Source organism: Acomys russatus, chromosome 4 (assembly GCF_903995435.1).
Source record: "Acomys russatus chromosome 4, mAcoRus1.1, whole genome shotgun sequence".
NCBI lineage: Eukaryota > Metazoa > Chordata > Mammalia > Rodentia > Muridae > Acomys > Acomys russatus.
Genome location: NC_067140.1, coordinates 66,257,816 through 66,280,265, shown reverse-complemented (window position 1 = coordinate 66,280,265; position 22,450 = coordinate 66,257,816). Strand labels below are relative to the sequence as shown.

General features: G+C 51.0%; 3 protein-coding genes across 3 annotated transcripts; 1 reads left to right on the top strand and 2 right to left on the bottom strand.

Annotated features, from left to right (window-relative positions):
- Positions 1–4,969: 4,969 nt before the first annotated feature.
- On the bottom strand, positions 4,970–5,804 carry Tmem239 (transmembrane protein 239). Its single transcript, XM_051145057.1, has one exon. The coding sequence runs from the start codon at positions 5,513–5,515 to the stop codon at positions 5,060–5,062; it is 456 nt and encodes a 151-aa protein (XP_051001014.1). The 5' UTR covers positions 5,516–5,804; the 3' UTR covers positions 4,970–5,059.
- A 343-nt stretch (positions 5,805–6,147) lies between these two features.
- Positions 6,148–6,637, bottom strand: C4H20orf141 (chromosome 4 C20orf141 homolog). The gene is made up of 2 exons (XM_051145056.1): positions 6,480–6,637; positions 6,148–6,392 (listed from the first exon to the last, which is right to left on the bottom strand). Exons 1-2 carry the CDS (start codon positions 6,635–6,637, stop codon positions 6,155–6,157), a joined length of 396 nt encoding a protein of 131 aa, XP_051001013.1. The 3' UTR covers positions 6,148–6,154.
- An 8,293-nt stretch (positions 6,638–14,930) lies between these two features.
- Positions 14,931–21,641, top strand: Cpxm1 (carboxypeptidase X, M14 family member 1). The gene is made up of 14 exons (XM_051144625.1): positions 14,931–15,163; positions 16,068–16,229; positions 16,348–16,457; positions 16,591–16,730; positions 16,837–16,927; positions 17,486–17,636; positions 17,720–17,808; positions 18,119–18,242; positions 18,324–18,520; positions 18,610–18,789; positions 18,874–19,171; positions 19,345–19,484; positions 21,113–21,215; positions 21,316–21,641. The coding sequence occupies exons 1-14, from the start codon at positions 15,016–15,018 to the stop codon at positions 21,555–21,557; spliced, it is 2,175 nt and encodes a 724-aa protein (XP_051000582.1). The 5' UTR covers positions 14,931–15,015; the 3' UTR covers positions 21,558–21,641.
- The last annotated feature ends 809 nt before the right edge of the window (positions 21,642–22,450 follow it).

Here is a 22,450-nt window from a genome sequence, read left to right as displayed (position 1 = left end):
AGTAGGTGAGGAGGCAACAAAGCTGTCACCCTGATAGTGGTAGACCTACTGTTTCTCCGTGGTCCCCAAGTTCTGCCCCATTCTCGCCAAGGCTGGGGTGAAGGCTTACAGAATCCCTCTCCTCTGGAAGACCCTAGCCAAGGCCGAACTCTAGCCAAACCCTTTCATGGCCAGAGCACAGATCTCCGCCAGGGGGCGCGCCTCACTACATTGAGCACCAGATTCCCCGTGGTTCGCACTCCTTCTCCTTACGCATAGATGCTCACGGCCTTCGTATCCCAGGCTGAACTTGGGATTTTCTTATCAGCTTCAGGTTATTTGTCCACCCTCTTCTACACAGTGTTTGCCAGCCGTCCTCGCTACTCCTCTCCGCTTAGCCAGACGGGATTTCCAGAGGCCACTGTCTAGAGCAGGCGTCCTGTCCCGGTCCCCGTCCCTATCCCCCGATCTCTGCCCCTCCCCACTGCCCCAGCAATGCAGAGACAAACCCGGACGCCAGCGATCCTTGCCTTGCTCTTTTGCTCAGCCGAGCCTGTCTGTGCACCAGTGGTTGGCTCTTGATTCTGAGATTCCTTCTGACCTCACTGTTGAGGTTCCTTCTACACCTGAATAGCGAGGTTTCCTGGAAACTCCTCAGTTTGGTCACCCTTGAGCACACCTTCTTTCCACACTCAGCCTTGTTAAGGTTCCCAGGTGTTTCCTGTCTTCCTGCTTCTTGGGACCCCTTTCCTGCCAACTCCACTCAGCCAGGCTTGCTCATCAGTGAGTGCTCGGTTGCCTGCTTTCCCTTTTGACCATCGTTAGAGGTCCTTCTGGATCCACGCTGTTCCTCTTTTCTTCCTTTTCCTACTAAAAAGAAGGCCTATAGAAAGGCCATATTGCACACTCTCTCTCCTCTCTCCTCTCCGTATCCCCTCCCCTTCTCTCTGTGTCTTTGTCTCTCCTCTCTCCTCCTCCCTCTCTGTCTGTCTCTCTCGCGCCTCTCTCCTCCTCCTCCACCACCTTCTCTCTGTCTTTCTCTCTGTCTTTCTCTGTCTCTCTCTCTCTTTCTCCTCCTCTCCCTCTCTTCTGTCTCTCTCCCTCTCTGTCTCTGTCTCTGTGTGTGTGTGTGGGGGGTGTGTCTCTGTCTCTCTCCTCCTCTCTGTCTCTCTCTGTCTCTCTCTCTGTGTCTCTGTCTCTGTCTCTCTCTCCTCAGTACCAAGATACTGTGTCAATATGAATCAAATAAGCCAGGTCTGTTTTTCTGGCTAAAACAAACCATTGGTGGATCCCAGCCCCTCGTTCCAACACCATCAGGAAAAAAGAAAAGCAAGCTGTGGGCGAGGTGAGGAAGGGCAGGGAAACATTCACCCAGTGGTCTGGGACATCAGTTCAATTGGGACAGGTCTTCCCTCTTGGCCCAACTGAGAAGGCTTGGAACACTTTGTCTCTTAGTGTGTCTGTTCTCCATTGGATTGCATTTTAAGCTCTCAGTAGATGGGTTTGTATATATTAAAGGAATTTCAGGAATTATATTGATACTTTTTGGGGTGTTGGTTTTTTGAGACAGGGCTTCTCTGTGTAACCCTTTGGCACTATTTTTTTCCCTTTTCTGCAAGGTCTCGTACATGATCTCCTGCTGCCATTTGCTTGCTGCTAGTCATGCCTGACACTCTGTTTCTTACCACTGGTTGTCCATGCCACTCTGTTTCTTGTCAGGTTTTTGTTTGTTTGTCCTTTGTTTTGTTTCTGCAAGAATAAATATTGCTGTGCCACTATATATTTTAAATGTGTGCAGTGAGAACTGGTTTTATACTAAGATCTCCAGACTGATCCAGGCAGTTTCTGCCCCTTTAACTGTTGCCCTTCTTGCTGTGCTTGACCTGCCCATCTCCTTACCCCCATGAACCGCACGGGAAGGTCCTCACCATATGCCCTATGCAGTGCCTCTCAAACTCCTAGCTCGGAGTCTTTAAAATGTAGGTCCTAGCGCAGCAGGTCTAAGATGGAGCTGGAAACCTGTGGGTTGTTTGTTTTTTCTTTTTAGATTGGTCTCATGTATTCCTCAAACTAGATACGTAGCTGAGGATGGCCTTGAACTTTTGATTCTCCTGAGTTTCCCTCCCAAGTGACAGGTTTACAGGCAAGAGCTACCATGCCAAGTTTATGTGGTGCTGGGGATTAAACCCAAGGCTGCGTGCTGGGCAAACACTCTGCCAAATGAACTACATCCTTAGCCCCAGAGAGTCTGTATTTTTTTTTTTTAATGTGTATGAATGAGTGCTTGCATGTATCTGTACCACATGAGTGCCTGGTGCCCTTAGGAGAGAGGGGGGTCATCAGAGCCTCTGGAATTAAAGTTACAGATGCTTGTAAGCTGACCTGTGGGTTCTGGGGTCTGAATCAAGATCATCTTGCAAGGGCAAGTGTCCTTAACTGCAGAGCACCTCTCTAGCCCCACAGAGTCTCTGTAGATCTGAAGGGCTAAAGGATGCCTACAATGGAACCACATTGCACAGAGCAAGGCCCTCGAGGACCTCTGTTCGAATTTGAGTTTCTGGGTTGTAGAGTGTAAGGACCTCTAATTTGGTAAGGGCTGCCCATCTGTGTTGCTCTTTCACTGCATCGCCCTGCCCCACACCAGCAGGTCAAGAGGGTGGAGGTGTACTTTGATTTGAGGGGAAGGGAAAGGCCTTTCTTGTTCTCATCTGCATTGTGTCCCCTGCCGTCCTGTGCTTGTGGTCTTGGTTAGTGCCTTCTCTCCCATTAATTAAAAAGGCCCCAGGTCTCTGGAGTAATGGCGTCCCTGGCCAGTGATGCATGGCCAAATCAGTACAAGATCCAGTGCGGGCATCTCAGTCTCTACTCCCACCACGGATAACTCAAGTCTCAGACTCATTTGGCCTAAGACATCACTAGGCCTGCCCTTCATTCATCTCTAGCAGGAGCCATAGGAGCCTCCATTGGTTTTCCTACAGTCCACATGGTTTTCTCTTTAGTAGCCTGTTAGAGTGGTCTGAGGCTAAAACAGCCTGGCCGTGGCACAGGTGAGTGACTCTGTGTGTGTGTGTGTGTGTGTGTGTGTGTGTGTGTGTGTGTGTGTGTGTGTGTGTGTGAGATGTTGTGGAATTAAGGGCTAGTTCAGGCACTTCACCTTGCAAGTCAGATGCCCCAAAGCAAGTGTCTGTTTTATCCATGTAGAAAATGAAGTTCAGAAAGACATATCAGGGCTGGGTATGTAGCTCAGATGGTAGAGTACTTGCCTAAGACATAGGAAACCGTGACTTTGATCACCAGCTCCAAATAAACTATGGAAGCACATCCCTATAGTCCCAGCCCTTCCGAGGTAGGAGCAAAAAGGGTCAGAAGTTCAAGGTCGTCCTCAGCTACATAGTGAGTTTGAGGACAGTCTGAATTACAGGAGGTGTGTGTGAGAGAGAGGGCGTGGGGATGGACAGACAGAGACAGAGAGGGAGAGATGGATCATCTATGTGCGAGAATGTGGCTATGCTCCAATTGCAGCATGGGACCACACAGCGGCAGCACCCATGGCTAGCCTTCATGCATGGCTGCGCTGCAGTGGGAACTACAAAGAGGCAGGAGGGTCTGGTTTGGGGTTTTAGGCACTGACACTAAAGGTGTCTAACCAGTAACACGAGAGTTCCAAAACCATGACAGGTTTTGGCCAGAATGAACCACGATTTACAGTGCTTGAGTGTTTAGATGGCAGAAGAGTTTTTTAGACTAGAGCCTCAGAAGCAAAGATTTTGGCTAGATGTAAAACAGATAAAGAGCTGGGAAGCAGCAGGGCTTGGTAGAGGTTTGGAGTGGATGAAGACTCTTGTCTGGGCCCTGGCTGTGGGCAAATTGCCTAACATGTCTGTCACTTTACTTGGTAACTGATACGCAAAGCTTTGTTTGGAAGGCTCGGGAGATAGGTAAATGGCCAAACTCCGGGAAGTATGGGTAAGCCAAAGCCCTTTGGGATGTAAGCAACTTGCTTAATCAATTTTGGAAATCCCTGAGCTGTTATGTACTCACACAGCTTTGCTAGCATTTCCTGGCGCCAGGCTCCAGCCCCAAGCCTTGCTCAGCTAGTATAGTCCAATATCTGCCTAGTCTAAGGTTGTGTGACATACAATTCTTACGTTTCACCACACCATTCATTCTTTGTTAACCATTTTAGGGCTGGGATTCTATGCATGACAGAGAATATAAGCCTTTGGGCTTATATAATGTTCTTGGGCCCGAAACATCTTAGCTACTCTTTGGCCTTACAAAGCACTTTTCATGTGGTATGGTGGCACACATTTTAATCCCAGTACTCTGGGGGTAGATAGAGGCAATAGAATCAGAAGTTCAGTCATCCTCAGCTAAATAGTGAGTTCAGAGTCATCCTGGGCTTCAAGAGACTCTGTTTCAAAGCAAAAGTATTTTGCAAATAGATACTGACTTTGGATTATAAAACCCCCATGAAAAAAATTGGGGCCTGGAGGCTCTTAAAATAAATAAAATAACATGTAGCATGAGTGTATGCTTATGCACAAGGCCTTGGGTTCAGTCTGTACGCGCGCGCGCGTGCACACACACACACACACAAACTCACTACCATGATTGTCCTATTTCCCATTTTTGAGAGGTGAGTGAGGTGAGGTCCCCAGCTAGGTTTCTGTCAATAACGCCCATTCCAGAGTATGTGCTCCTCCTGGAAGTAGAGGATCTGTGACAAATCCAGACAGAGTGACAAGTCCAGGGGCGTGTAGCTGGAAACTCTCAGGAAGCATGAAGCAGGGAGGGCTGAGGTAGTTTGACAAAAAGATGCTGCCTGGAAGGCCAAGTGACATTACCAATCCATATAGGTGTCCTCAGTGGTTTGCACAAGCTCTTGCCCTGGCTAAGCTGTACTTCCTGTCCCTGACACCAACATGGGTTTAGGGTAGATGCCCGGAAGCTGGGCCCCCGACTTGTGCTTGTGACTGGGGGTCTGAGGTCTGTTGAAGTTCCACTGCCCTCCCTCCCCACAGGGCTCAGGCCCTAGGCCAGGGCTCAACAGACACAGGCGGTAAGATGGGTTGCCCTTCTATTGGTCCAAGTCCTGAGCATAGCTTGGGTGAGTCATGGAGGTAAGCAAGCCCACAAGGCTCAGCAGTGTGGAGAAGAGCAGCAGGAAGGAGGCAGCGAAGAGCAGAGCAGGCAGGGCACTGAGCACCAGCAGCAGGATGGCTGGCAGCAGGTGGCTCCACACCACAGCCACCACAGGCCACAGGGAACTCAGCAGGTAGGAGCCAGTGCTGAAGAGTGCATGACACAGCATCAGTGCCAGCATCAGGTAGAGTGTCCCCTCCAGACCCCATAGCATACGCTGTAGTGGTTGCCGCCAGCCTGATGTATTCCACCACTGGGCCCAGCTCCGAGGCATGTGGCATGCCCACCAGCGCCCCCAGTCCTGACGGGTGACCCAGGCTGACCAGGACACTGCCCGCTGCGGCCCCTCGCCAGCCCCGATGATATCCGTCTCCACTCGTGGCTGCTGCATCACGGCTGGTGCACCTGTGGACAGGGCCAGTCCAGCTGCAGGAGCAGCCCTGGAGATGCCCAGGACCTCTGGATAGGTGGGGATGCAGGGGTCAGGAGGATACCAGCATGGGCAGGATTGGGCTTTGAACTAGGGCTTAGGACTTACCTTTGGGCAGAGCCACCTAAGTCATGATGCTTCTTGTTGTGCCCAGGCTGGCCTGGCATCAGGTCCCAGTCTCACTCTCCCTCACCCTACCATCCCCAGAGGTGTCCATTATGACCCGGGCTGGGGTGGGGCCTAGCCAAGAGAGGAGCTACTTCATAGTGTGAGACTCCCCTGAGTCCCCTTACTTATGGATCCTCCAGGCTGGCAGGAGAGCTCAGTGAGCCTCACGGATGCCATTCTCTTTGTTTGTCAGAACCGTTCCCCATACCTGTCCCTCCTTGATGGCTGCCTCCAGCTCTTCCTGCCTCAAGCCTCAGACCCAGTTATCAAACACCCATATTATGGAACTAGATGCCCAAGCTTCAAGCTGACTATAATGGAATATTTACCGCACAGCCTTACCCTCATGTAGCTCAGGATGGAGGAGGAGGAACGTGAAGAAGCAGAACGGCTGGTGTAGTTTTTAGAAGGCATTCAGTTTCAGGAGGATACTCAGGCCCATGGATGGAGACAGAAAGCCAGGCCCAGCAGGGTTAATGGTATACCAGTGCCTCCCAAGAACAGGCCTAGGCCCAGCAAGAGCAGGAACAGTGCATCCTGGAGGCTGAACAGTCCGGTGACTGTCCCTGTTAGGAAGAGGGGAACTGCCTGCTGTCCTGGACCTTCACCAGCCCCCTGGCTCTGACCCACTGGGAGAAGTCTGTGTGGTGGCAAGGTGGTACCTGTAGGCCTGTGGAAAGAGAAGAGAGCAGCTCAAGGCAAGTGCTCATCTGTCCCTGGGCTTGTGGCACCTACCCGACAGGCTGCTGCCACTTACCCATGGAGCAGGTCAAAAGCAAGGAAGCTGACCAGCAGCAGGAGCAGCAGGGCTAGGCCAGCGGTTGAGAAGACTGTTCGAATTGTCACTCCTAGTGCCCCCAGCCCTAGGATACTGTCTAGGAGCTGGGTGTGGCTGAAGCACCGGGGGGCACACATGGCTCACTGACCAAGTCAACCCCTCTCCACTCTTCTCACCCCTGGGAGGGAGTAGGAGGGCTCTCTAAGGGCTTTGGGCATAGGTAAGCAGAGCTGGGTCTTGGAGTGTATTAGGAAGAGCTAGTGCTAGGAGCTAGAGTCAGGGAGGAAAGAGGGCCTTGGCCTACATTCAAGGGTGAGCTCAGAAAGCAAGGAACTAGGCTCTTTGGGGATCTCCTCCTCCCCACTCCTACCCCACATCTTCAACCCTCCTTACCTCCTCCCACCTGCGTCAACCATTCTAGATTTGGATACCTGGGACATTGTGACCTATTGCCAGGTAGGGCCCTGAGCTAAGGACAGGACAATAGTTTGTCTTACCTCATAAGCACTGGTGGCCTAGGCGGGGCTCAGCTAGCACATCAGTGTTTTCTGAGAACTAAGACTCAGCCCCTTGGCTTGGCTAATAGTCTTCTGCACCGGGGACTTCCCATAGGTTCTGGGTTGTCAGGAAAACATGCTGGCACCACGGCTGCTTGGGCTTCTGCCCAGTGGAGTAGAGGTTGCTTCTTCCAGAATGTTCTCCAAGCCATGTGTCTGGAATGTCATTCAGTCATTTAATTTTTGTGTGTCCAATTCTCTTTCCTGATGGTGGAGTGAGGCCTGTGGGGCTTTGATGGCAGTGAGAAAATCAGGCCTGCAACTCAGGGATGCAGAATAGGGCTTTTTTGGGATGCAACCTAGGCTACTGGGTGAGGGCTGGGGGCAGGGGATGCTGTTCAGACGGTTTAAGTACTGCAGTTTTGAGAGGTGTTATAGTTTCAGAAATGGGACAGAAAGCTGTGCATGGTATTATATGCCTTAATTTTAGTGCTCAGAAGAAGGCTGAGGCAGAAAGACTGAATTTAAGGCCAGACTGGACTATATAGTGAGTTGCTGCCCAGAAAAAAGAAAGAAAGAGAGAGAGAAGAAAGAGGTTGTGAATCTAAGAGGCCCATAGCATCATCCCCCCAAGTTGTTCTGAAACAAGAGCTCTTCAAGTGTTCCAGGTGGACCCTGAAATCAACAAGAGATGCAGACTGCTCTCAAACTCTCAGAGACTCTACCTCATCCTCCTGAGGGCTGGAAATGCAGGCAGGCACTACTATACCTCACATAAAATCCAAACGAGAAGTCCAGGCTGTCACCTAGAAATGAAATTGAGGAATAAACTTGGAATAAGTGGATTGATCACCATTACTGCTTACAATTATTCAATACTAATAAACTTATTCCCACTGAAGCTGTGTATGGGTGGGACAAGGTGGCCACAGAGCTACTAAATACACGGTCAGTCTGGTAACAAACAAGAATAGAAGTGACATAAATTTAAATGTTATTCATACTTGGAAAGGAAAACTGAAGGGACTGGGGTAGGAGGGGCTGGGGTGGGAGGGGCTGGGGTGGGGGAAACACTGACAGCACAGCTCCCAGGAAAAGGAAAGACTGGGTGAAAATGCTAGAAAGAGCATTAAGATGCCTCCCAGGAACTACCCCCGCCCTTCCCCTCACTCACAAAGACCCAGGTCTCATGGCCTTGACATGTTTGGTGTTGGTGGACTTGACAGGCCATAGAGCCAGTGCCATGTGCCCTTAATGTCACTCACCAATTGCTTTTTGATTGCCTGGGAGCTGTGTTTCTGATATAGATTTCTCTATAGGGACATAGGATACAGCAGAGGATCCTGTTGGGTTTTTTTTGGGTTTTGTTTTGTTTTTTGTCTAAGTCTCAATTGTCTTCGAAAATGAGAAAATTAGCATTTAGATTTAAAATTGCCAGTTCCACCAGTTTGCTCATTTCTGGTTCAGCCACAAGATTGTATCCCTGGACTATGGAATTGAGAGTCAAGTCGTGACAGTTCTACCAAGCAGAAGTAGCCACATATGCAAGGGGTTGGGAGTTGGGTGTATGACTAATACTCTTTAAGGTTTAGTTTGTGCAAGGTGCTCTGCATAATTTGTAGGGGAATTCTACTTGGAGTTTTCTCAGTTTATTTTTCATTTAATAATCAAAGTGACCCTGGTATGCCAGGTCTTGAGCCTAATGTTGGGTTCTAAGGCAGACCATGGGCTCTTAAACAGATGTTCTACTCAGACATTGGGGTTGTTTTCAGAAGAAAAAAAAAATTAGGAGATGAGGGAGGAGAACAGGGTAGAGGAAAGAGCAAAGCTAGCATCTGGTCCTGTCTGGAGTTTAGCTGACCTTGTGGACAGCTCCGAGAACAGTGACTTTTCCTATAGAGCTGATCCCATCACATCAGTCATTGGTGACACCTCTTCCATAGAGGAAAGGGAAGATGGAGACAGAGGTGGGAGAGCTGTAGCTTTTAGCATGGAAATCAACTCCTGCCTGCTGAGGGCTTCCATCTGTAGAAGAAAGAAAATAGCTATGATTTATGAACAGCAAACAACAGTAGGGGTGGGCACACTGTTGGTGTAGGGGGCCTCCGTGGGGAGTCAACAACATATGGCAATCTTGTATAGTAAAGGATTCAATAAATCTGGAGTATTTGTGTCATGTTCATTCATAAAAACACTTTGGCTTGGGGCCGGAGACAGCTTGGTGGTTAAGAGCACTTCCCACTCTTCCAGAGGACCAGAGTTCAATTCTCAGCACCCACATCAGGTGGCTCACAACTTCGTATAACTCCAGCTCCAGGGGATCCAATACCCTCTTTGGGCAACCTGCATACACATGGATATGTTTTTTTCTTTAAAAAAAAAAAAAACCTCAAAATTGATTGGCTCTTGCCAGGCTCTCTAAGGAGCTAGTCTGTAAGTCCTTGGGATAGCCTGTTCAATATAAATGTCTCTGTTTACACAGATGTCTTGAGGCTGGGTGCAGTGGTGCACACCTGTAATCCCAGCAGAGCAGACACAGATAGATCTCTGTGAGTTCAAGGCCAAGCTGGTTTACAAAGAAAGTCCAGGTCAACTGAGGCTACACAGAGAAACCCTGTCTTGAAAAACCAAACCAAGCAAACAACAAAACCCAAAACAAACAAACAAACAAAAAACTCCAACAACCCCCCCCCAAAAAAAAACCCAGAGATGTGTTGGTCCACATCAAATAGTCTATGTCAACAATGTGAGTTTTCTTGGGGACTTAGACCAGAAACTAGGCTTACCCTGGCTTCTAGAAGGTTCAGACTCAACCAACATGGGCAGTCAACTATACTTGTATGACTGATCTCCAGTAAAACCTGGACACCAAGGCTCCAGTAAATTTTCTTACTAACAGTCCCTGGTGCATGTGTCACGCACACTGCTGGAAAGAGTAAGCAGTGGCTACTTGATTCCATCTTCAGGTTAGCAACAGGAAGCTCACTCCCAGTCTTTCCTGTACCCTGCCCAATGTACATTCTTCTATTGTCGGCTTTAATTTGCCTGCAACCTTCCTTGCCCATAAGCGGTGACTTTCAGTATAAGTACTTTCGTGAAATCTCATAAACCACTGAGCAAGAGTGGTCCTGGCAACTCCAGAAAAGCATCAGCATCGCCTGCCACAGTCTTCACCCCAGGCCCCCAGAAGAAGTGGGGGGCCTGCTCCCTTAGGAAGCCCCGCTCCCTTGAATAACATCGCTAAGGTAGGATTCACCAGGGCAGTGCTGATGCATTAAAATATGGTGGAACCACGAGCTGAGGAAAAGGATTGGAGGAAGAGTCTTGATTCCCAGATGGCTACTTAGTCACCCACAGCTTGGCAATGAAGCAACCCCATGATCAGTTACTGGAGGTCAAAGTCAGCAGTGGAATTCATTGATGGCACAGCTCACTCCTGGGGGAACTGTTTAGGAAACGCTCCAGAAAGTAGAATAATAACCAAAACCTCTAAGAAACTAGAAGAAGCTAACAAAAATAGAGGAAGAATATTTGAAAGTTAGTTTTTGAAATTTCAAATAGAAAAAGAAAAGAAAAGAAAAGCAAACATTTTTCCCTGCTGTAGTGAACGTTAGCGATGTTATTCAAGGGAGTGGGGCTTCTTTAGCTCCCCACTTCTTCTGGGGGCCTGAGATAAAAACTGTGGCAGGAGATGCTCAGCATGTTGGGGACTGAGTTGGGAGAAAGACTTGGGAGCAGCCAATGGCCTTTCTCTTCCTTTCTTGCTCTTCCTGGTGGGTGGTCCAGGGCTCCTAACTCCTTGGAGGCCATGTGGACCATAAGCTTCACCACCGTGAAGCTGTAGCCAAATTCATTGTCCTACCAGGATATGAGCTCCACAGTGTCGTTATTGAGAGCAGTGGTAGCCCCAGCATGAAGGGTGAAAGAGTGGCCATGCTAAAGTCATGGGAAACAGCCTGTTCCTCCGCATATAGCTCCAAACGCCCTGTAGGGCCTCCGATGCCTGCTTCACCGCCTTTTAAGAATAATTTGATGCTGGCTGTGGTGGTGCACGCTTTTAATCTCAGTGCTTGGGAGGCAGAGGCAGGTGGATCTCTGTGAGTTCAAGGCCAGCCTGATCTACAGAGTGAGTCCAGGACAGACAGGGCTCCACAGAGAAACCCTGTCTCCAAAAACAACAACAACAACAGAATAATTTTACGTTTATTGTCTGTGTATGGGTATTTCGCCTGTATGTATGTCAGTGTACCATGTGTGTGCCTGGTGCCTGCAGAGATCAGAAGAGGGTGCCAGATCTCCCCAGAACTGGAGCTACAGATGGTTGTGAGCCACTTTGTGGGTTCTGGTCATCTGAGAGAGCAAGTGCTCTTAACCACTGACCATCTCTCCAGCCCCTTTACCATCTCCGAGGTATTCATGCTTGGCAGCTTTCTCCAGATGGCAGGTCAGGTCTATAACAGACACATTGTGGGTGGGAGTGTGGAAGGCCATGCCAGTGAGCTTCCTGCTCAGTGCTGGCACGACCTTGCCCACTGCCTTGGCAGTGCCAGTGAATGCAGGATGATATTCTGTAAACTCCCACAACCATCACACACAACACACTTTTCCAAAGAGGTTGTCCATGGTTTTTGGATGGTGCTGATATCATGTGCTATGGTCCCCCCAATGATGCCAAAGTTGTCATGGATGACCTTGGCCAGTGAGTGGGACATGGTGCTAAGCAGTGGTGCAGGAAGCACTGCTGGCAATCTTAAGTGTCTTACTCTCATGGTTCCTTCCCATCACAAACATGGGGCATTAGCAGAAGGGGCAGAGATGATGACTTTTGCCTCCACCCTTCAAGTGGTTCCCAGCCTTCTCCACGGTGCTGAAGACAACAGTTGATGTCACAATAAACTTGGCCCAGCATCATCCATTTGATGTTGGCAGGATCCTGCCCCTGGAAGATGGAAACTGTCCTCTTATTGATGACTAATTTCCTGTTCTCAGCCTTGACTATTCCAAGGAACTTGCCATGGGTGGATTCATACTGGAACATGGAGACCATGTAGTTGAAGTCAAGGATGCAACAATATCCACTTTACCGGAGTTGAAGGCAGCCCTAATGACCAGGTGCCCATAAGGCTGACCAGGGAGGATCAGAGAGCCTAAATCATATAACTTTTAATAAACTGCATGTAGTGGTTCATCATACCTGTAAGGCAGAGTCAGGAGGATCAGAAGTCTAAGGTCATTCTAAGATACATAGAGATTAGTCTTGGTGTGGTGCTTTGAAAGACAATGGCTCCCATAAGCCCATAGGGAGTGGCATTATTAGAAGGTATGGCTTTGTTGGAGGAAGTGTGTCACTAGAGGGCAGGCTTGGAGGTCTCAGATGCTCAAGCCATGCCCAGGGTGGCAGTCTCTTCCTGCTGCCTGAGGGTCCAGATGTAGAACTTTAAGGTCTCTCCAGCACCATGTCTGCCTGCATGCCGCCATACTTCCTGCCTGATGATGGTAGACTAAACCTCTAAACCATAAGCCAGCCTCAGTTAAATGTTTTCCTCTATAAGAGTTGCTGTGTTCATTGTGTCTCTTCACAACAATAAAATCCTAACTGAGACACTGGGCTACGTTGAGGCCATATAGTCCTATCAGTTCACAGTGCACGTGAAATTAAAATTACTGGTGCTCCCTACGTAGAAAAAGATTCATATAGCCAAAGGCAAAATGGCATCAGAATTTTATTTATTCATTATATTCTTTAATGTTTCATTTTGAAGTCAAACCTTGCTGTCCTGCTCATGCTGTCCTGGAACTCTTGATCCCAACCTGTGCCTTAAACTAAAATCTCTTTTGGGCAGGTGCCTCACCCAGGTTATTCCCAAAGATCCTCCACGTGGCTCTTTGAGATAAGAGTCCAGGCTCTGTAGGTGGCCGGGTATAAACTTGCCCTTTTGTTCCAAGAGTCATGGTTTTTAAAAATCTGTCTTGGGGGCCTCTTGCCTTTGCAATCCCAAATACCCAGAGGCTGTATCCTAGTAAGAGGGGTGTGAGTATATTCCAAGGGGTTCAGGGACTGTGTGAGGCATAAGGAGCTTTGAGATGGAATTTGGAATGGAGATGTTGGGGCTGAGTCTGAGACGCCCTGTAGTTAGTACTCCTGTCTCCCCTTCCTTTTTACAGCTCCCGGGGTGTCTTGGCTGGGTGTGGGGTTTTAGGTGGAAGGCCTGAAGCTCTTTGTTCAGATAGTGGCCTGTAACTCAAGGTCGCACTGAGCCTGTGCTCTTGCATATGTGCATTGGCCCTGTGTGCAGGAAGTCTGCTCTTTAAAGCATCTCCTGTTAGCTCTTATTGCCAACTTGATACATCGGATAGGAAAACCTAATTGGGGAACTGCAAAGATGAAGACTGGCCTATGGAGGGTTTTCTTGATTGCTAATCGATGTAGGAGGGCCTAGCCCACTGTGGGCAGTACCATTCCCTAGATGGAGGTCCTGGGTGGTCCCAAAAAAAAAAAAAAAAAAAAAAGCTAGCTAAGTATGGGCCTGATAGCTCAGCAGCCAGGCTTTTTCTCTGGTTTCTGTTCCAAGTTCCTGCTTGAGTTCCACCTCGACTTCCCTGAATGCACCTGTGAACAGAAACAAATCCTTTTTTTAGGTTGCTTTTAGGCAGTGTTTTCTCACAGCAACAGAAAGGAAACTAGGACAGAGAGGCTCTCCTAAACTTCTCCATGCCTCTTTCTGGTGACCTGGACCTGCTGCTTAGGTGGGAGCGCTAAGAAAGGACTTGGCCCTGCGTTGGTCCTCGATGATGATTGCTCCTTTCTCGGTCCTCTGCCCCTCTTTCTGCAGTGCCATGGTTGGACCAGATGGCAGGGCTTATTCCCTTAGCATGGTCTCTACGAGAGGTGGCCTCCGTTCAGGAGCCCCGCACCTGCTCGCGTGCATTTTCACCAGACCCCCGATTCTCTTTATGTTGCCACAAAGGTGCAGGCTTGACGACTTGAGGTTACTCAGTTTGTTTACATAGACTGTGGCCCTGCAACCTTTTCTTAGGGGCCCCAGGCACCTCTGAATGACACTTCTCGTGGGAACAGCAGCGAAGGCAAAGCAAGTTGGGTGGGTGGCTCAGGTGTGGTGGGAACCCAGAGGGGTCCTGGGAAAGCCATGGGTCTGAGAATTCCTGGAGGATGAGAGGAAGGAGGTGGAATAGGGGAGACCGGAAAGCGCATTCAGCCTTAGCCTCTCGGTTCTTGACGCCAGCCCTCCCGGTTATCAGCTCTGGCTGCCTTCCTCGAGTTATGTAACCCCAAAACGTGGCAACCAAGGGAGGGAAAAAGAGAAGAGGCGGACTGAAGACGGTGGTGACGAGAGGAAGCGCCGCCCCTCTTTGCGCCCCATGGGTTGTCTTTGGGATTAATGGAGGACCCCTCATCCTCATCCTCGCAGCCCTGAACCCCACCCCACTCTACCCTACTGCTTTCCTGTGGTCTTTCCCGCTCTGCCCTACCGCCCCAGCAAGGCACCCGAGGCTCCAAAGCTCACAGCTTTGCTACCTTGGCCACGTACGTAAACTAGCCTCCGCTTTGAGCCTCAGTTTACCAGTCTGCAAACTGAAGTTTGCTTAAAATTCAGACCACGTGCAAAGCTCCCAGCATAGGCGCCTGCGGTGGTATGGGCGCGCGCGGTCGAGCGGAATGTGTGGCGGCTTTGCAGTCTGTGAAAGGCCGGGCACCGGTAAGGCTGCGGCACTGGGTCCCTGGGCAGGCCCCAGCCCGCCGCCGCCGGGGGTCCTCACGGCTCGCCGAAGTCCACCGCTGCCGGGTGACCTCGCGGCTCTCCGCAGCCCGCCTTCCCCTCTGCTAGAACCTCGGATTCCGAAGAGTGGTTGTGGGCGGGCCGGAGGCTACAGAGGGGCGTGGGGCGGCGGAGGGCGGGCGGGCGGGCAGGAAGGGGCGGGGGGCTCCGCAGAGGTCCGCAGGAAGAAGAGAACCCACCAACAGCCTCGGCACAGCGCACTCGCCGACCCAGCCCGCTATGTGGGGTCTCCTGCTCGCTGTGACCGCCTTTGCGCCTTCCGTCGGTCTGGGTCTGGGGGCGCCCAGCGCCTCAGTGCTGGGCCTGGCGCTGGGCTCAACCCTAGCTCCACATCGCAGCGTTACACAGCCCTCCACGAAGGCAAATGGTGAGCTCTGGGACCCAAGTTGGGCAGGCCAGACCCACTCCCCAAGCTGGGTCCCCCAGCCGGTCCTGTGAACCGGGACACCCACACACACACACACACAGCCCTGTGCAATGGCTGCTGACTCAGCAACCCTATTCTGGTCAGACCTAGTCAGCAGTCTTAGGGCAGGCCCAGTGGGATGCTGGCCGACCCAACTCCATCCAGCCTTTCCTCTTCACAAATGAAGAAACTGAGGCCAGGATCTGCAGGAACTCAAGATAGAAGAGACACCAGACTAAAGAGGGCAGAGTAAGCCTATGCCTGACAGAGTTGAAGGCCAAGGACTTGAGGGAAAGACAGGGAGATGGCACTTCATGGAGGAAGGTGTCACTGTCTCCTGATGGGTACAGGCAGACTGTCTGGGCTCCCAACTTCTGCCTGTGGCAAGTTGGGAGCTCTGAGGCCAGCAGGTAGGCCAAGCATTGGCTTGAGAACAGAGGCCTAGTCTGAAGCTAAGGATGGCATGAGTTGGGGGGGGAGGGGGGGCGCACAAAATCAGTAGGAGGTAGTATTTCTGAAGAGGGACCGGCTAGGGCAAGGCCTGGAGCTTAAAAGCTAAATTCACATCTTTAGAGTGACCAATTCCTAATGGCTCAATGTCGCGGATGTCGCTCTCTGCCAGATCAGAGAGCCAGAGGAGACGCTGGCCAAAGATGTACTTGTGTTAAGAAGCAAGCACCAAGGAACTGACAAAAAGAAGCATGTTGGGGTCAGATGACAACAGGCCTTGAGTGCCATGCTAGGATGTCAGCAATTGTCGTGGGGGGTCCTATATGCTCAGATGCCTTCTTGGGCTAACAGACCTTTCCATCTGGGTCTCGCGGCATTCTTCCCTCTCCTGGTATGTTGCCTCCTGGTACCCCAGAGACCTCAGACCAGCATGTCCGGCTGCGGGTCATCAAGAAGAAAAAGATCATTGTCAAGAAGCGAAAGAAGCTAAGGCAACCCCGTCCTTTGGGGACTGCCCGGCCTTCGGTGACTACTAACCCAGAGAAGACCCTCACTCTCCCTGAGAAACAAGAACCAGGTATTGTTTCCAGGGGCCCTGCCTAGCCTATGACCAAGCTGAGGCTCAGCTCTTGAGCTGTCTGGTCTCCCTGTGTCTAATCGAGTCTCTCTGTCCTGTCCTTCTCCCCCCACCCCAGGATGTCCCCCCCTAGGCCTGGAGTCCTTGCAGGTTTCAGACAGCCAGCTCGAGGCCTCCAGCAGCCAGTCCTTTGGTCTTGGGCCACACCGAGGACGGCTCAATATCCAGGTCAACAGCTGTGGCCTCTCCAAGTCTGGGGGATAGGGAAGCGCAGCCTTGGGAACGTCTCCCTCTCTCCCCTAATCCTAGCCCTTCTCTGTGGGCCCACCAGGGCTTCATCACCATGATCTTGTGTCCACAGTCAGGTCTGGAGGACGGCGACCTGTATGATGGGGCTTGGTGTGCGGAGCAACAAGACGCCGAGCCTTGGTTTCAGGTGGACGCTAAGAATCCTGTCCGCTTCGCGGGCATTGTTACGCAGGGCAGAAATTCTGTGTGGAGGTGAGGCAGGCTAAAACTCTTAGCCTGGAAGTTGGTAGTGGACGGACACGGAAGTGCTGCAGTGTCACTACTGGCCGCTAATATTTCTCCTTTTCTCTGCGGCCAGGTACGACTGGGTTACGTCATACAAGGTCCAGTTCAGCAACGACAGTCAGACCTGGTGGAGCAGTAGGAATCACAGTAGTGGGATGGACATGGTAAGTGACTCCATAGTGGCTGGGACCTGGTCCGTTAGGGTGCTGGGCTAGGGTTAGAATTCTCTATCAATAAAAAACAGATACACAGGTAGGCTGCAGGAGGAAGTTGGGGGGTTTTTTGCAGCGCTAAAGCTCAAATCCAGGACTTCACACATGCGCAAGGCAGTTATTTACCCAGCACGAGCTCCTTTGGGATAGCCCCCATTAACTCCGCCATGGGGTAAGTGCTGCAGCTTCTTTCTGGGACACCCTTCTGACCATAAGCCTCTGGCTTATTTACTTCTTGCCTGTTCATGGCTTTCTCATGGACCTCTTTTGTACAAAACTGCAGAACGGGTATGTTGCTCTAATGAGCCGAGGCCATGCCAGAAAACACAGCTGCCCAAGGTTACCCCCTGGCAGGAGCTGTGGAAATGGAGGTCCATGTTTGGTAGAGTGCATGTCTCCAGGTGACCCCATGAGGAAGGGTCGGCTTGTGAATACGGGAGCCTTAATTCCCTCTGTGGATCTTGAGCCAGTGGCAGGTCTGAGCCTCAGCAAGGGACTCCATATCCCCAGGTATTTCCTGCCAATTCAGACCCAGAGACCCCAGTGTTGAACCTCCTGCCAGAGCCTCAGGTGGCTCGCTTCATCCGCCTGCTGCCTCAGACCTGGCTCCAGGAAGGCGCGTCTTGCCTCCGGGCAGAGATCCTCGCCTGTCCAGTCTCAGGTGGGCAGCTGGGCATAGGCTGTATGGGCAGGGCTTGATCAGGGCTTGAACTAACCTTTAACCTGGAACTCACTTCCCACCAGATCCTAATGACCTGTTCCCTGAGGCTCACACACTAGGATCATCTGACTCTCTGGACTTCCGGCATCACAATTATAAGGCTATGAGGAAGGTCAGATACAACTCCTAAGATACAACTCCCATGACCCTGGAAGGAGGTCTGCCTGTCCCCTTCCCACCAAGACAAACTGGCTATATAACTACCCATGGGCCCCCTGTCCCTGTGTCCCACTTTTTCCTACTCCTCTCAGTCTCTTAAGTTCTGTCCCCGTTACCCTTGTCACGACACCATCCCTTTTCAGTCCCCTCCTCCCGGCCTGTTGCTGCCACCTGTGTGGCCCACCACTGACGCTGTGAGTCCTTCCACGGTTTATGCGGGGGTCTGGCTTCTGTGCATGACCACCTCCTGCCCTCCTCCCCAGCTGATGAAACAGGTGAATGACCAATGCCCCAACATCACCCGCATCTACAGCATTGGGAAGAGCCACCAGGGCCTGAAGCTGTATGTGATGGAGATGTCAGACCAGCCTGGGGAGCACGAGCTGGGTACTGCTCGGTGGCACGGGACGAGGTGGGCATGGGGCAGGCTATGGTGTGAGCTGATGCTGAGCCTCCGTATGTTTCCAGGCGAGCCCGAGGTCCGCTACGTGGCTGGTATGCATGGCAACGAGGCCCTGGGGCGGGAGCTACTTCTGCTTCTGATGCAGTTCTTATGCCGCGAGTTCCTGCGTGGGGACCCGCGGGTGACCCGGCTGCTTACTGAGACACGGATTCACCTATTGCCCTCTATGAATCCTGATGGCTATGAGACCGCCTACCACAAGGTAGACCGACTGGCACAAGGGCCTCTCCCTGTCCCTGCTGCCGTGGTACCCAGAGCTTCCTTGACTTGAACAAAGCCCTCTCTTGGCAGGGCTCAGAGCTGGTGGGCTGGGCAGAGGGTCGCTGGACCCACCAGGGCATTGACCTTAACCACAATTTTGCTGACCTCAACACACCACTGTGGTATGCAGAGGATGATGGACTGGTACCCCACACTGTCCCCAACCATCACCTGCCACTGCCTGCTTACTATACGCTGCCCAATGCCACCGTGAGTCTTCTGGGGGCAGTGGTGGAGGGCCACCTAAGACCCCTTTGTCTCTGTGTGCAGGCCATCCTCTCTTCCCTTGTCTAGGTGGCTCCTGAAACATGGGCAGTGATCAAATGGATGAAGCGTATTCCCTTTGTGCTGAGCGCCAACCTCCATGGGGGTGAGCTTGTGGTGTCCTATCCTTTCGACATGACTCGGACCCCGTGGGCTGCTCGTGAACTCACCCCGACACCGGATGATGCTGTCTTTCGCTGGCTTAGCACTGTCTATGCTGGCACTAATCGGGCCATGCAAGACATGGATCGCCGGCCTTGTCATAGCCAGGATTTCTCCTTGCACGGCAATGTCATCAATGGAGCCGACTGGCACACAGTTCCTGGGAGTATGTGCCCGGGAGTGGAATTAGTCCTGTCACCATAACTACCTATCCCATAATAGTCTTTCATAATGTACAGACCTTACTGTCAGTCCCTACCCTGCGTGTCTCTCAAGAGCACTGGGAAAGTGAGGCCCCTATCTACCCACTTAACACTCCAGTGTCTTTGGTATCCCCAGGCATGAATGACTTCAGCTACCTACACACCAATTGCTTTGAGGTCACTGTGGAGCTGTCCTGTGACAAGTTCCCTCATGAGAAGGAGTTGCCTCAAGAATGGGAAAACAACAAAGATGCCCTTCTCACCTACCTGGAGCAGGTGGGATCCAAGTCCCCGGTTCCTGGCCTCCCGAGTTCCTCCTGGCCGGCCTAGTAGTTGTGCCTTAAAGAACTCAGGCACCAGCAGTATTAACCTGCATCAGATTTCTACTATGTTGTGGCCACATGTGACATCAGATTGGAATGATCAAGGACAGGAAGTGCAATTTGCTAGTAGGGGTGTTTTTAGATGTTGTAAGCCGATGGAACCAGAAGCCAGAGCAACTTGAGGCTACGGGGTGGTCCCTAGAATTGTCCCAAACCTGTCATTGTCAGGATAGCTTCTGTCAGAAAAAACATTATTCAGACGTGAAAACTGCCTTGGCATGAAGTGTTACATTCCTCAGGGACCAGGATCCCTATGAATGTGAGAATGACATCCATGGCTTCTACAAAAAGACATCTTCCTGGTGTGCGATGTCCCTATAGGTAAAGTCCCTGCTGCACAGCCTAACACCCAAGTCCAGTCCTGCCACACACATAGTGGAAAGAGAGCACTGACTCCCACAAGCTCACTTACCATGGCATGTGCGTACCCACATATAAACATGGGCACACACAAGATAAATACACGTAAAAACATTATTTTAAAAAGAGGCTTGACGTGCAGACCCCAGCAGCCACGTAACACGTTAAGCATCCCCATGCATACCTGCGATCGCAGCTCTGAGCTGGGTAGACAAGAATTGCTGCACTTTACTGGCTTCCAGCCTAGTGAAACGTGAGCTCCAGGTTCAAGGATAGGCCGTGAAGAAATGGGTGGGGAGCATTAGAGACCCTTGATGCCCTCATCTGACCTCCAGACACTCACACGCAGACACAAAGAGATACACACAGAGATGACCGATAACAGCGCCACCGCACTATGGAAAGCCCAGGGACCAGGTGGAAGTTAGCGATTAGAAGGTAATTTTAAAAGAAAGTTTGTCATCTAGGCTTATGGTACACCTGCCACCCTATCAGGCTTACGTGGCAACAGCCAGAAAGCTAATGAAGTCACACTCTCAGGTAAAGGAAAAGTGTCTTTAAGGGTTGTTTGTTTGTTAGTTTGTTGCTTTTAAGACAGGGTCTTGCCATGTAGTCCAGGCTAGTCTCAAACTTGAAATCTTCCACCCACCTCGAGGTTTTGATAAACATTTCTACAGACGTCAGGTGGCCATACCTGTGATTCCAGAATCTGGGAAGTGGAGGCAGGAGAATCAGGTTCAGGGATAGCCTGGACTACATATAGTGAAAGTACCTTAAAACAAAAATCTTCAAACATCAGGCGGAGCTCAGGGAATGTGGTGGAAGAGGGGTAGGAAGGACTGTAGGAGCCAGAGGGGTCAAGGACACCCCAAGAAAACCCACAGAGTCAAGTAACCTGCGCCCATAGGGGCTCAGAGACAGGTCAATAACACCCCAAGGAAACCCACAGAGTCAACTAACCTGAGCCCATAGGGGCTCACAGACTGAACTGACAACCAGGGAGCCTGAACTGGTCTGACTTAGGCCCTCTACATATATGTCATGGTTGTCCCCTCTTCTGAAGGGCGACAGAGGAGAAGTGGATGGGGGGGCACCCGAAGTCAGGATGTAAAATAGGAAAGAAGGAGAATTTCTTAAAATCTTGAAAACTTTTGTTCCCAGGTACGCATGGGCATTGCCGGGGTTGTCCGGGACGAAGACACAGCGCTCGGGATTGCAGATGCGGTCATTGCTGTGGAGGGCATTAACCACGATGTCACAACAGGTGTGTGTGGCAGAGGGTGGAAGGAGCTGGGGCCCCTTGGACAGGTCAGAAGTTAAAGGTCCGTGAACCCTGCCTGACCTCACTTCTTTACTCCTCTCAGCATGGGGCGGAGATTACTGGCGACTGTTGACACCTGGGGACTACGTGGTGACAGCCAGTGCTGAGGGCTACCATGCAGTTAGACAGCACTGTCGGGTCACCTTTGAAGAAGGCCCTGTTCCCTGCAATTTCCGACTCACCAAGACTCCCAAACAGAGGCTTCGGGAGCTGCTGGCAGCAAAGGCTAAGATGCCCCCAGACCTTCGGAGGAAGCTAGGGCGGCTGAGGGGACGAAAAAATTAATGTCTTCAGCTGAAGAGAGCCAGATACTTGGGCAGGCTGGACCTGTCCAGAACTGAGGGAGGAGGGGGAGGAGAGGGAGGAGGGTGGGCAGGGCAGAAGAAGAGGTGCTTTGGCTCATTAAAGCTTCTAGGTGCCTGATGTTCCTGTTTTCTCTGTGCCCCAGGTCCTTCTCCAGGGTTGGTCTCAGCCTGCCTCTGAGTTGCTATTCTGCATACACTTGTACACACTAGGGCATTATACGCAAAGACGATCCCACCTGAAACCTTGTACTCGAGACTTGGCAGAACTTCTTTGATTTCTGCTGTAGGTGCTATTACTTCTATAAGCATCTGCTTGGTGCCAAGTGTACGCAGCCTTCTGGGGCTCCCAGTTTGGAGGGGACAGGTTATAATACACTTTGAGGCATGCCAAGGTGGAAGGCAGTTGGTTTGGGAGTGCAGACAGGTCTGCCACACTCACGGGGGAAATGCAGGTCTGCAAGGTCTCAAACAGTCAAGGACTCAGTAGAGGTAGTTTAGAAGTTCAGGTGGATGTGAACGGGCATAGGGTTGTAGACAAGGGACTCTAGGTAAGTCCAAAGAGTATGAATTCACTCCATCAACTGTTCAGAGAGTAGCGATAAATGATAGGCTTTGATTAGTGTCCATCCTCTTAAGGGAAGGATTGTGTGAATCTCTGTCTTGCCAAGAAAACAACCCATTACAATGACTCCAAACAGAAAAATTGAACACTAGAAGATCTTGAAACTACTAGATGAGAAAAGGGGGAAAGAGAATTTCACCCAGAAAGCGGGAAGCTAATAACCTTTACTGACTCTTGTTGTTATTTGAGATTTTATTTATTTAACATGAGGGCCGCGTATGTGCGGAGATCAGAGGACAAGTTCAGGGAGT